This window comes from Miniopterus natalensis, chromosome 4 (genome assembly GCF_054644295.1).
Source record: "Miniopterus natalensis isolate mMinNat1 chromosome 4, mMinNat1.hap1, whole genome shotgun sequence".
Lineage (NCBI taxonomy): Eukaryota > Metazoa > Chordata > Mammalia > Chiroptera > Miniopteridae > Miniopterus > Miniopterus natalensis.
Window position 1 is genome coordinate 82,326,562 of NC_142084.1, and position 14,678 is coordinate 82,341,239.

The 14,678-nt window shown below is 44.6% G+C and overlaps 1 protein-coding gene across 3 annotated transcripts in view; it reads left to right on the plus strand.

The window, feature by feature from the left end:
• GRIA1 (glutamate ionotropic receptor AMPA type subunit 1) overlaps nt 1–14,678 on the plus strand; it is a 265,907-nt gene that overhangs the window by 180,268 nt on the left and 70,961 nt on the right. For all 3 annotated transcript variants that reach the window (XM_016213816.2, XM_016213792.2, XM_087816937.1), the window contains exons 10-11: nt 656–862; nt 6,439–6,809. In XM_016213816.2, the coding sequence (XP_016069302.2) occupies nt 656–862; nt 6,439–6,809 (578 nt within the window). The remainder of the gene's footprint in view (nt 1–655; nt 863–6,438; nt 6,810–14,678) is intronic.

Genomic DNA, 14,678 nt, shown 5'->3' on the forward strand with positions numbered 1-14,678 from the left:
ACAGAGGTGCCCCCCAGGAGTGAAAGCTGGTCGTTCTTGCCAAAACTGTGCCATAGGTAGAAAGAGGTAGTGGAAAAAAGTTTCTGAATTTTCTGAAAGTCAGAGGTACTTTTTTCACTCTGGCTCTGCCATGACTTCACTTTGTGCCCTTGCATAAGTCACTCATCCTCCTTTGAGCCATAGTTTCCCCGAATATAAAACGTAAGGGTGAGACTACATTGTGGTGGTTCTCAGGCTCCACCCTCCCTCAGTAAAAGTCATTTTCAAAGACAGTCTCCTGAAGCCCAGCTGCTAAAGTGGATATAAGTAAAGCTGCCATGATTTTCAATGACTGATCATGAGCCTATTTAGGGTCCACAACCCCAACACAGTGCCCTCAGAGGTATCTCCAAAAAATACAAGAGCTCCTGGAACATAATTTTAAAAGCTGTGCCCCACATCTCAATGGTGAAACATTCTTATTTAACCATTTGCATCCTTAACCCAAGAAGTTTTGTCATGGGGGAGCAGAAATGCAAGAAGTAGATTTAGGGGCTAGAGAGACTTCCCCAAAGTTAACCAGTGTTAGCTACATCCTCCTCTGCCACTCCAAAGTCTTTCCTGCCCATGAGTGATCGCATAACCCACGTTCTCCATCTCCCCATTTCTCCACCAGGAAGATCCTTATGTGATGCTCAAGAAGAACGCCAACCAGTTTGAGGGCAATGACCGCTATGAGGGCTACTGTGTGGAGCTGGCGGCAGAGATTGCCAAGCATGTGGGCTACTCCTACCGTCTTGAGATAGTCAGCGATGGAAAATACGGAGCCCGCGACCCTGACACAAAGGCTTGGAATGGCATGGTGGGAGAGCTGGTCTATGGAGTAAGTTCCCCACAGGGTGGAAAATTCCAGAGCAGAGACAGAAGGTTTGAAAATAAATCATTTGGTGATTGGCTGGCCATGCCCACAGATGAACAGAGACTCCATAATTTTGTATTATGTACTGTTACTGATGAAAAGCTGAGTTCCCAAATCCAATGTCTTAAGGCATTCTTTGTTCAGGTTCCTGGTCCAAGCTCCCTCAGCCAAACTCAGCTCAATCTTGTGACCAGGATGAGTTGTCACTTTACTTATGGCTTACTCAACATAAAGTCACTTATAGCTCAAAGTCATTTACAGCTCCCTCAATATAAATTTCTTCCCTGGTGTTAGATGCACCCAGCTCAACTTTCTCATCACTTGCCCCAATACTTCCTTCTCCTGCACCTCCCATTTCAGCCAAAGCACCCCCAGTATCACTCCGTTCTCTAGAGTGCTCTCTCTCATTCTACATCTCTAAAATCCTACCCCTCCTCCAAAACCTGTATCAAATACCACCTCTTCAGAGGTTTCATTTCTTTCTCCCCATAACAAGTACGCACTCCCCTTCTTAACTGTTCTTGCCTTCCTCTGTAGAATTTCGTTTCTGCTTCTGTTACAGCTTACCCTGGGGCTTGTATAATGGTTATCTGTGTAATAGGGTTAGGTCTACTACATCTTTGTATCACTCACTATACCTAAAATAACACCGTGAACAACTGCCATAAAATCTTCCACAAACTGAAGCAGTTTTGAGAAGCCACTGAATGCCTAAATTGTTTTCAAATATTTAGGGAATCATTGAGAAGTAAAAGATCTGATCCCTGTTCCCTAAGGATGCTAACTAACATTCTGTAGGGTTCTACCCTAGAAAGACAATGGTAAAGAAAAGTAAAATACTGAAGTTCAGGCAAGAGGCTGAGTTCATCTGGACCTCGAGAAGGATATGGAACTTGAAATCGGCCAAGACTCAAACAGAGAGAAAGGCAGCCCTGGAATTTTAAAGTATAAACAATAAAGTAGTGATGGAAATAAGTAAGATACGAGAGAAAAGAGAGAAAACATTGGTGCTTTTCATGAAGGGCTTGGGTGGGGAGTGGTCAGGGGAAAGTGTGAGAGAGAAATGACAAGGGGAAGAGTGCGCATTGAGCCGGCGGGCACTGGGAGACCGTGAGGTACTTGAGTAGAATATAAACGTGGGTGTAAGAAGAATCCAGCTGCCACTCACAGAAATGGAAGTTAATGCAGGCTGGGTCTCTGAGCTGAAGCATACGCTGAGTCCCAGGTTGATGCTGAGCTCTGCTCAGGACAAAGCCATCATTTAGGAGCTTTTTAAATCTCATTGTCTCATATCAAGGCAAAAGAGTCATGATGGCCATGGGAGCCTTACAAAGGGAATTCAAAGAACAAAGAGATGGAATAAGGAAAATCTTCCCCAGGGAGGTGGCTTTCGAGATGACCTGGAAAGATGGTTAATGAGCTGAGGGGTGGGGTGTGCTCCGACCCTTTCCCCTCCCTCTACTACCTCTCAGTTTGGGAAGCTCCACTGATGAAACAGAGAGACCTGGATGGCTAATGCCACATCTGGAGGCTGGTTTCCATGGGAACTTCCACCAAGCCTGTAAAGTCATTCCCCTGGCAACTGCTGTGAACTTTTCACCTTCACCAACATTCATCTTCATCTTCACCCCAGGTTCCCTTAATAAAAGGCCTGTGATGGGGCAGAACAATGGTGTGATCATCCTGAGGGCGGGACCCCACTGTAGCCAAGCAGCCAGTGATGAGTCACTGGCTCATCAGTAACAGAGCAGAGTTACCTCCGGGCGCCCCTGACCACCCTTCCACCTGCCCTGCCCTCTGCCCAGCACAGGCTGTATTCTGAAGACTCTAGGATGGGCCCAACTGGATACCCTCCCTTGATTTTCATTTGGCTTTTCTGTTCTGTTCCCTGAAGAATAAAAGAATTTGGGGCAGTATATCTCAGCCACAACCAGTGAAGAAAGAAAAAGCTCATTTGGAGGCCTCCAAATGTATTTTTTGGTGCCTTTTAAATAGCTAAGTCAGCCAGAGAGTTGCTCTCTCTTGATCTTATCAACTAATACAGTAGTAGCATTTCGGCATGAAGCATGTGTCAGGTGCCATGCTGAATACTTTGCCCACATAACAACCCCAGAAGGTGGATATGATTATTTTCCACATTTTATAGGTAAGGACACCAAGGCCCAGGGAGGTTAGGTAATTTGACAAAGGAAACACAGCTAGTAAAAGTCGAGCAGGGACATGCAGCCAACCTGGCCTTTGTACCCTACGCTGGGATATACTACCTGAGTAGAAACCACCGCACCCAAGCTCTGGACTGTATGGCCAGTATTAAGGGGGGCTAAGAATAGCAAGAGCCTCTGCATTCCCAGATGCCACAAGCTGCAAGTGAAGCTTCAGCTTCTTAGATGGGGATGGCTTTGTGCCTGATTCACAGGTGACTTTCTTGCCTGTCCTTTGAGTGAAGCAGAAAGACAGTGAACTCAGCAGACAGACACTCGAAACTGAGTTCATACTTTGCCAACTTACTGACTACATGACTCCTGCAAGCCACTGAACTCCTCTGAAAAACAGGAAAAATGAATCCTTCATCCCAGGACTGGGGTGGGGAGTGTTCACCTACACAGTGCCTGGCTCGCAGTGGTTCTCCAACCATGACCCTTTTCTCCACTTCTTGCTTTTACTTACTGCATCAAAACTGTTCACTGTTTCCCCAGGATTGTTTTTAGACACCACATATTTTGTTTGGGGATCCCTTAGGTCTATGGTTCTCAAAGTGTGAGGTCTGGACCTTCAGCACCAGCATGAAAATTCTCAGGTCTCACTCTACACCCACTGAAACCAGATGCTACCTGTATTTTTAAGAGCCCTCCAAGTGATTCTGAGGCATGTTCAAGTTTCAGAGCCACTGTCCCAAGGTGTCAGTTTAAGAAAGTAATTTTAAGTGCCCGTGAAATGCTCACATTTCATAGTACTCTCACATATTAGAATTCACTTAACCCTCACAAAACAATCCTGTCAAATAGGCAAAACAAAAATGATGTTGTGCCTCTCTTTTTTTAGTGAGGAAATTGATATCCAAAAAGACAACTGTCTCAATTAAGGCTAGTGAGTCACAGAGAAGAGCAGCCAGGTCAATGTTCCCAGCTCAGCTCTGCCCTTGATCAAGCCTGCTGAGCTCTAGTAACTACTTAGGAGCTGGAAATGAACCCCCCCAACCTCTCGGTGAATGGGAAGCAAGCTAAAACACCACTGCTTTACACAAACCACCTTCTCTCTCTGGACCTGAGTTTCTTATCTGTAAAATGAGGTCTGTGAATTTAGCATCTCCCACTCTGTGTGTATTCTACACACGTGGGTCCCTATAGATGCACAGGTACCCACGGGCAATTAATTTTAGAAATACTCCACCTACTTCCTCCTAGAAATTCTCAGTGCACAGCGGTCATTTAAAGGTTCTGGGAAGTCCTACCCCAAAGTAACTTGTTTAAATTTTTGCTTCCCAACATTTAATTTTATATTTATTAGCATCCCTCCAGAAATGTCTTAGAACTTCTCAATGAACTAAGCACTAAGATGAAGTGGGTCTATGATTTTTCCAGTCCACAGTCCATTCTATTAATTTGCATCAGGAAGCATCCAACAAATCCATTCAGTTCCTGTTACCACTTTCAAAGCTGGTAGTCTTTCACCTCCCTTTTGGGTAACTTGCACTCAGTCCCTCATTTCCATCCCCTTTCTCTCCCATTCCTTGTCTATCTATATTAGGTTATAGATAAAAGAATGGATATCTTCTCCCTTGCACCAGCTTATAGGTGTTTGTAAAAATTATCAAGATGTATGCAGTGGGTGTTAGGGGAAAAACCACAGAATTACTACGAAATTCACACTTGACTCCACACTGCTTTACAGAAAGTTTCTCTCTGAGAACCTAAATCATTCTGAAGCCAGGCTTTTTATTCCACATAAAGTATCTTCTTAATAATCCCAGCCAATGAGAGTAATCAGAGGAAATCTCTAAGCAGCACCAGGCAGTGGCTAAGCGGGGCGCTTGTCTCAGGGCACCTGTCACTGGCCTCACTTAGGGACTGCTGTATAGCATCATAAGAGAAAGCCATACATCTCAAACAGACTTGCATAGGCATGTCTCTCCTTTCAGAAATGAACGTTGTGGCATTTGTCCATGGAACCTCTGGGTTCCCAGGACCTCCTGATCTCAGGCCAGTAGAGCAGTGGATTTTTATTGCCTGATGCCAGTGTTGTTGCCATTAGAGAGAGGCAGGAAACACAGAAGAGCAAGACTGGTGATCCACGTGCCGGATGCCTCCGGATAAACATTTCTTGCAACCTTCTATGTTTATCCACATGCTGGATTTAAATTTTTAAAAGTGAATTATTTGTGTATTTCTTGGCAGTCTTCCTGAAAAAAAAAAAAAATAGTAGTGGTGCAACTTTTCCTTCTCTCTGCCAGGCAGGCCTTTACTCACATAATTCCCTCCTCCTCAAATGTGTTCTGTGCCAGCATCCTACTCTGTAAAAATCCTATTCGTCCTTCAGTGCCAAATTTATATGTCACTTCTTCAGTGCCAAATTTATATGTCACCTCCTTCTTGATAAAGCCCCTGATCTCCCCAGCCAGAATTAATCCCTCCCTGGTCTCCTGGGGCAGTTTGTATTTCTTGGATAGCACATACCCAGCCTACTTTGTAGACTGAGAGCTGTGTGTGTGTGTGCACGTGCACGCACGTACTAGTCTCTCCCAGTCGTTTATAATTTCTTGAGCTAGGGACCATAGCTTACCTACAGCTTCCAGCCTACGGCTTGCACACAATAAGTGCCAAATAAATGTTTATTGAGTTAAGTTTGTCTTCATCGCCTTGTTAGCCAGGGCTATCTTACTGCAGGTAAAAGAAACCCAACTCAAACTAGCCTAGGCAAACTGAAAGACTGGTTTGTGTTCTTGGGGTCAAACAGAAGAATATATGGGCACGTGATCCTAGGGAGCCCAGCATGACCCCTGAATGTAGGACAGCCCAAATGACTTCATCACGAATCAGCTTCTGCACCTCTCACTCTGCCTCTCAGAGCTCACGCTCACAAAACCAACTTGGGTCCTATGCCACCCTTAAGTGAGTCATTCTGGCCAGCGGAGTTGGCTAAACCCAGGTTGTGCGCGTCACCATGTAACCACATGGTCAATACATTTGAACCAGGAGGACTGAGAGTGAGGCAGGAGTGGTTTCCTGGCAGAGGAAGGAGGCCTGGCTACCAGACAGGCAGAGCAACAGGTAGCACAAAAGCCCCTTCTAGGGAGGGGAGATGGCCCAAACAGTTAAACCTGTCCAATGATGGGACAACCTCTCCTGTAAGGTGCTGAGCTGATCGGCCATCTGTCAAAAGTATTTTCTAGACAATAGGAGGGGTTGGGCTTCTAAGGTTCTTTCCAACTCACATCCCTTAAGACATAAAACACTATTCACAGTGAAGAAAGAAACAAGAGAACAGAGTGCTGCTGAGTCAACTGCATTTTTTTCTTTCTTTCTGTTTTTCTTTTTTTCCAGAGAGCAGATGTGGCTGTAGCCCCTTTAACAATCACCTTGGTCCGGGAGGAGGTGATAGACTTCTCCAAGCCATTTATGAGTTTGGGGATCTCCATCATGATAAAAAAGCCGCAGAAGTCCAAGCCGGGGGTCTTCTCCTTCCTTGATCCTTTGGCCTATGAGATTTGGATGTGCATTGTGTTTGCCTACATTGGAGTGAGCGTTGTCCTTTTCCTGGTCAGCCGTTTCAGCCCCTATGAGTGGCACAGTGAAGAGTTTGAGGAAGGGCGGGACCAGACAACCAGCGACCAGTCCAATGAGTTTGGGATATTCAACAGCCTGTGGTTCTCCCTGGGAGCCTTCATGCAGCAAGGATGTGACATTTCTCCCAGGTCAGTCTGCTCTTTTCAGCCCCTTTGCTCAGAGCTATGTTTTCCCTGGTAAAAGCAAATACTGAAAAGTTAAGAGATAGGAATTATTTGCAGACTTCACTGTACTCAGTGTTCCAACTATCCGTCAACCATCCATTGCATGCTGTGGATCATTTGGATGCATTCTGTGTCTGGGCCAGTTCTGTCTGCTCTCTGGCTGATGTGCTCTGTCAAGATTAATAAGCATAATCACAAATCCAATGTTCTGTAGCTGAAAGGTACAGAGAAAGAATCGGGGACAGTATGGTACAACTAACATTTATTGAGCACCTGCCATATGCCAAGCAAGATTTTGAGTTCTGTATGTGCATTTATCTCATTGAATCCTCACAGAAGCATAAGATGAGGCTCTCATTATTTCTCCTTTATAAATGAGGAACTACAGAAATGATGGATATCTTGCCATGGTTAAACAGCTAGCGGCCAGGGGAGCTGAGATTCTGACTGCCATCCTGTACTACTTCTGAATGGTGACCGAGCAGTGAATTTTGAGTTGACTATAGCATATGCTCTGTGTGGCCCTGAGCAAGTCACCTGATCCTTGGCATCTTCATCTCTAGAGCTCTTTTTCTTGGTTCTGAGAAAGACCTTGGACATAGTTTACTTCTGATGGTGATATAAGTTTGTTTCTGGTGGTTCAAAAATCAGAGGTGCCTCTGATACCATATTGAGAGCACTGGGATGAGCTAATCAATAAGGTTCCAACCCCCCACCCCCATGGAACCAGAGAAGCTCCATTTTTGCCTGTTTTATATATTAGACTTGTGAATAGTATTTCTTTTGTAAAAGGATTCTGAAGCTAAGGAAGGAAGGAAGAAGGGCGGGAAGGGAGGGGAAAAGAAATTTGCAAACTACCAATCTAGACCAATTTCCACATTTATTTACCTCCTGTCTTTGGATGTGCTGTTCTTTTGAGTACATTCTGAAATGTTCGTGCCACAAATCTCCTCCAAGCTACCTGATAAATAAGCACTGACTACGTTTCTTTTTACAGTGGCATGTCTATGGCTCTTTCTTCAGTAGGTAGTCCCTTATAGACTTGGAGTCCCTGCGGCATGCAGGGAAGCATGGCTAAGATTTGGCTACCGTGGATAGATTGACACGCACTCTCTTTCTGGGGGCATAATTGCATATCTACATCAAGGCCTCGTGAACATGCGCTGGAGACATCTGCACCACAGATAAGATTATTTGGCATGTGAGTGTCGACCAGGACCAATATTCCTAAGCAGCAATGGAATAAAATCTTTCTAAGGAGCTTTCTGCAGGACTCACTTTGCCTGCTGCATAATTTAGACCGTCTCATTACTCACCGTTATCATTTTGTTTTTCTTTAAATAAGAAGACAGTCGGGGGTGGGGGGAGGCTGCGTGGGAGAGGAAGTGTGAGACTGGATACTTGGCCAATACTGGGGAACACATGGTAAAGAGCAGATAGAACCAAGCAGGCAAAGGGCTGGCTTAAAAATAAATCAGGCCAGTGGATAAACAGTGAGAACAAATGGTTCTTACCTAGTCAGTATAATATAGAGCCATCAAAACATGTGTGTGTCTCAAAAGACCCATGAGCTTGTTTTTTTCTCCATTATTTCCTTCCTCGGTGGGTATCTTACCTCCTAATGGCACCCTGTGGGCAGGCCTCAGACTCCTCACCATTCCTCCAGAGGTCTCGAGTTGGTGGCCAACAGCTGAGTCCTCTGTCAAGCATGTTTTTCGTTGATCTTCACAGTTTGGCAATGATGACCCAAAACTGAGTGGCAGCTGCCCTCTTTAGCTGATCCATGCATTCCCCATTTCACCACAGCCCTGATCTTTCTGCTTTCATTACTTAGTCACTCCGCTGGCCCCTGAGAGGGTATCTGAGTTTGTGACCTTTATCTGCAAGAAGACTTTCAAACTGTGTTTCCAGGACTTCTGAGGGTTCTACTAGGGTATCTTAGGAACTGACACTGAGGTGAAGATGAGACTGAACAGGAACATAGTGTACCCAGCCTCCCTCCTCCATAATTCCACTCTATGCCTCTGTTTTTTCACTGGCAAAAAGGAAATAAGAATTCCTGCCTCAAGTACTGTTGTGAGGTTTAAAAGAGACTGATACGTATAGGCCCTGTAACACAGTATCCAGCCAGCACAAAGGAAGCTCTAAGAAACAGATGCTGGTTTTTATTATTTTACTGACTTCATATATTATTCCACTAACCTTCACTAGAAGAAAGTGTGCTTACACTGCTTTGAAAGCCACTGGGCTTCCCTCTTCTGGGGAAGTCCAGTGTGAAAACAGAAACAGCCAGTGTCCCCTCCAGAGGAGCATACCTGGGTTCCTGAGACTCCTCCTCACAGGAAATGAGAGGGAGGAGCTGTCATTTTGGATTAAAGGGCCTGACAGGACCAGCAGTAAACCTGACAGAATAAGGAGCTTTATCCACTTGGGGGGCCTCTCTCTTCTCGAGCCCACCCCAGCCTATCTGAGAGCTTAGGGCCTGTAGAAGCCCCCAAAGAGTCAGAATATAATACATTACGATGTTTCTTGGAAATATACACTAAAGAGAGAAGGCACCTTGCTCAGGCCAGACAAAAAGACAAGGACACTTAGACAATAATCTGGGCCAGAGACCAAGCAGACAACTGCAAACACTGATGGAAGCTTATGTTTTATACACATTTCCTGATGAATTCAACAAGTTTTGTGATGTGCACAACAACATATTCGACACTCTGGGTGCTATGGTGGAAGGTACTTTCAGACACTTGTATATTTCTAATTGTTCTTGCTATTTCCTGAAAGAGCATACCTTAAATCCTCACTAATTTATAATCTGGGGAACTAAGTTTCATCTGAATTGTATGTGCATTCATACACAATTTGCTCTATCTCTTTTTAATGTCTTCAAAATTCATGTAATGTCTGTTAGTCAAAGCCAACAAAATGTGGCCAAATGTGGTTGTCTGAAAGTCACAAAATAACCCGACCACAGTAATATGAACAGATGGAGTTCTGTTTCTCACATTATAGGAAAACTGGTGGCAGACAGTGGCTCTTGCTTGATTCAGTGACATCGGGGTCAGCTGTTCTGTGATTCTTGTCTTGTTTGCAAGATGGCAGCTCCCAGATTCTGTGTCCATATTTAAGCAGCAAGAGGGGAAAGAAGTGTTGCCAATCAGTTCTATGTCTTTGGGTCAGGGGAAAAAAGCTTAACAGAATACCCTCCACCCCAAGAAGATATCCTTTCCTATCTTATTAGTCAGAACAGTGGCCCATGATCACTTCTAATGGCAAGGGAAGCTGGGAGGCAAGAATTTAGGTGTTCCAGCCTCTAGAGTAGAAGGGATAGGAATAGATGTAGGGGAGCCAATCAGCATCATTGTCTAAAGTGTCTAAAGTCAATGTTTTCTGCACCAGCACCATGAATAGATAAGATAATCTGTAATTCGCACATTTAATGATGTGTGCCAGTAAATGCTTCTGAAATGCTTTAAAGACTCTTCCATCCTCCCTTTAAAATGTTTATATGAAAAATTGGTTTTGTGTAACCTATTTTAGCATTCAAAGTTAAAATTCACTTTGGCTGTGATCACAGATAAAAATGTCATCCATGAATTGACGTTGAGGCCTGCTTCTTGTGCCCAAAGATCTATTTTTAATACATATATTAGATTTCTTTTTTATAGAGAGGGACATTTGGAGAAGGGATATATGAGAGACAAAAAATCATCACAGTCAAAATATATCTTTAGTTCCCTCAACTTTCCTTTCTGTACCTTTTCCCCTATTTGTGGCCAATGTCATCCATTTATTCAACAGATGTTACTAATTGTCTATAACATTCAGAGCACAGTACTAGGTGCTGAGGCTATGAAGATATATTGATGACAGAGCATGGGGATGGGAGTCTTCGCTTCAAGGAACTGGCAGTACAGTGGGTATAGTGTATGAACAGACATTAAACAAGCAATTGTGAATGAATGTATAAATTATGCTGTGCCATGAATAAAATAAACCTCCTATAGCAATAGATAGTAAGGGAAGTGGGTTAAAGCGGACTTCCTCAGGATGTTCTGAGAAGGTTTCTCTGAGGAGCTGATAGGCAAGAAGGAGCTAGGCTTATTAGAACTGAGAGGCATAATGGCCATGGGTAAAGGCCCTCGGGTGGAAAAAAGCTTAGTGCTTTCAAGGATGGGAGGAGTAACCAGTATGTGGGTTTGAGATAACATTATAAAAGTAGGTAGAGGCCAGATCGTGTAGGGTCTCATGGCCATGGTATAGATTTGGAGTTTTACTCTAAATGCAATGAAAAAACATTGGAGAGTTTTAAACAAGGAAAGGATTGATTTACATGCTAAAACACCACTCTGGGGAGCTACGAGGAAAATGAATTAGAGCAGAGAATAGTCAAGAGTGAAAGCGGAATGGCCAAGCAAGGTGCTCTTCTGGCGGTCCAGGGAATATTATGGTGATGGAAAGTAAGATGGTTGTGGAGATGGATTTGTGGTCTACTTTGGAACTAGAATTAACAGCACTTGCTGAGGCATTGGGTACATGAAGGTGAGGAGAGGGAGGAGTCCACAGTGAATCCAAGGGGTGGGGAGCATTTGAAAACCATGGAACTACAGTCCCAGAGACCTTTAGCTCTGGGTGGGATCATTAGGATGATCTCAGTTATCCATCTCACGTTACAGATGAGAAAACACACCCAAGAGGAGAAAAGGATTTTCTCCAAAGGTGACTGAGATAATAATTCTGGCCTCAGTGCTCAGACCAGAACTGCCTACCACGAAGCCTCAATCCAAGGCTTCATTGCCTGCAAGGGAACTGAAAGTGAGCCTCTTCAGCTCTTTATTCCTACAGCTTCCATTTACCCATTGGCTTTTCCTTGGGGTCAGTACTTTCCTGGGTTCAGGTGACCTTAGTAAGAATGAGAGGGATTTGGAAAGTCTTAGAGAACAGAGGAAAATGGGAAATTAGACTTCAGCTTTCAGAGCTGTCTTTTATTCCTGATTTTAAAACGTATCAAAATATATGATAATTATCTCCACCTAGTGAAGATAATTACTCTCAGTGAGAAGTCTCAAGGGGGGGGCGATGGTACTTTGGAGATCTCTGGGAAACCTATACCACAACCCCCCAGCTAAAGGGCTTGCTGAGGGCGCTGTAACCAACTGATTCACCATGGGAACTAGGTGGCGAATGAGCAGAGCCCAAACCAACCGATAACACAATGACAGCCTGGTGCTTTGCATTCACACACAAATTCCATAGCAACCAACAGCCTCGCCCCCACATTAAGAGGTGAGGAGAAACCTGCCCCTCCACCTCAGGCTCTCCCTCCTCCCTTCCCAGGGATAGCCAAGCAAGCCTCTTCCTCTTCTTACATTGATATGGCCTGAGTGGTGCAAAGTAGGGATGCTGAGAGTAAATATTCATAAAAGCAGCCTGTAATTATAAAATATTTCACCTTTAGAAAACATAAGCCTAATTTAGGACATAGATTCATTGCTGCAAGGTACAGTGTCACAAGGACTTGTGGACAACGATGATGAAAGTAATCTGTGATAGATGCTCTTAGTCTTGGGACTGGGTATGGGGGTTTCTGAGTCAGAATCACCTGGGGTGTCTGTTAGACTGCAGGTTTCCAGGCCCTGCCCCAGATCTGCAGACTTGGAAATTCTGCAGCTGAAAAGAGGAATACACGTTTCACAAATCCTCTCCTTCCCCCAGGGCAGATGGGAATTAAAGTCATTGAACTAGGATATTGTCCAGGGAAGTCAGTTTTGAGGTCCAGGAAGCAAGGTCCACGGGTCAGACAGAAATGGTGCCAACCAACAGCCATGAATGCTGAACCCAAGGTTTGTCTGGCCTGCTTGGCCCTGTGGTATGTTACCTGCTAGGTGAGTGAGGCCCTGGGCACACAGGAGGCAACAGTAGCCATTGAAGGTAGAGGCCTTTCCAGTGACCCTGCCTCCTCATACGAGGAGGAGCTCACAGAGGGATCCACCAGAGTATATTCATCTTGTTCGTGTTTCCCTTCACATTAACAAGCAATGTCAATGTGGAGGGGTTGGCACAGGGGAGGGGATTCTGCCATCATGGCAGGTGTGATGTGTGCATGGACCGTCTGGGAGTGGCCCCCATGCCTGGGGACTCCAGCTCAATGCCTCTTTCCTGTTCAACTTTAATCTTCTGCTACCTAATGGTGAGACCCAAAGCAAGGCTCCGATACTGAGCAGTTTCACAGACCATGGAAAAGCACAAGAGTCCAAGTTTCAAAAGCTCTGAAAGCCGCATAGGAGTATTAAAATTAATGCAGTGACGGGGGATAAAAGCTTCCCTGGATACACAAATGGAAAGCATCATTCTCTGCATCTCAGCCAGCAGTTCCAGCCATCAGCAAGGGGGGAGTCAAGCTGCTTGCTCTCTCTGGATTGCTCTGGAAACCTAAGATTTGAATAGTTTCATGGAAGGAGAGATTTTTTTTCCCCCCTCCAAAATCACAATAGGCAAATTTTCAGAAAGTATTTCACAGAGCTGAAAGGCATGATCAGGACCATTTATTCACTCATTATGTGTTTCCTTAGCACTTGTTAAGTGGCAGGCATGGTTCAAGGTGCTATGGGAGACATCAATGAAAAAAGCAGACAAAAATCCCTGCCCTTCCAGAGCTTAGCTTCTAGTGAGAGGAGGCAGGCAATAAACAAAATAAAAATATAATTAACACCTAATCCCACTTTGATAGGTGAAGATTCCAGCTTACAGGGAGGGAAGAAAATTAGCCAAGTTCACATGGATAATTAGCGTAAGTTCGGTAACACAAGAATGGAGGCTGGCTGGGGCTATGATTAACTGGGACACTCATGTCAGCTAAAGAGGGCCACTCCCACTCAGTTCTAGACAGCCATTGCCATGGCAACCCTGTGCAGATGAAATGAAAGATGCCTAGGTTCCACTTGGGGAGGCCTGGAGGAATGGTGGGAAATATAAAAACACTACTGAATCTTTAATGCATATAGACATACACGGAATCATATTTAAATACTTAAAAAAATTCTCTTCTCCCCTCTTCCCTCCATTTTCAGTTCCAAGGATAAAATCTGATTGCTGTCTTTTTATTTCCTTTCACATGCCTTGGGAAATCTAGGCCATGAGTGGGGCTGCCGTAGAAGAAAGATGGCCCTATGTCTCTATGTCCAGAAATGCCTGCCCATGGCTACATCTTGCTAGGTCTCATATTTTCCTGGAGAGAATCCCGTTTTTCTTAAAGCCTCTCTGGAAGTATAGCACCTGAGATTAAGAGACCTAGTTGTTCATCTGGAAAGAAGTACTAAGTTCTATATAGGAAAAAGATGAAAGCATAATTAATTGAATTACGGGGAATGTATGAGGAGCCTGATGGTTTCAAGCATGAGTTAGGCACACCATCCAACTGTGGCAAATGAATATTCGTACCCTAGCTATGTTCAAGGGAGATAATAGGTGAAATAAGCCCAAGGTACCGAGCAGAAAATCAATGGTGTCAAGCACACAAACGCAGAAACTGCACACCTGGGTGATGACAGACATTGTGATTATCTGGTTGCTTAAGGAGGCACAGTAGCTGCTGGGAGCAGAATGGAGAGTCCTATCCAAGGGGAAAACAGGAGCAGCAGCTGTTGTCACAGGAGGCAGGCCCACAGGGTTGGAGGAGGAGCTTAGAAAGAAGTTCAATCAGTCTACCTATTGCCCACTGGGTGAGTCACTTCTCTGTCTCACTTTTCCCCCCTTCAAACTTGGAGCTAACCAGTCTCTAGTATGTCTTAGCCCCCATCTAAGGCTTGTCTCCCCTTTGATTCCCAGGTG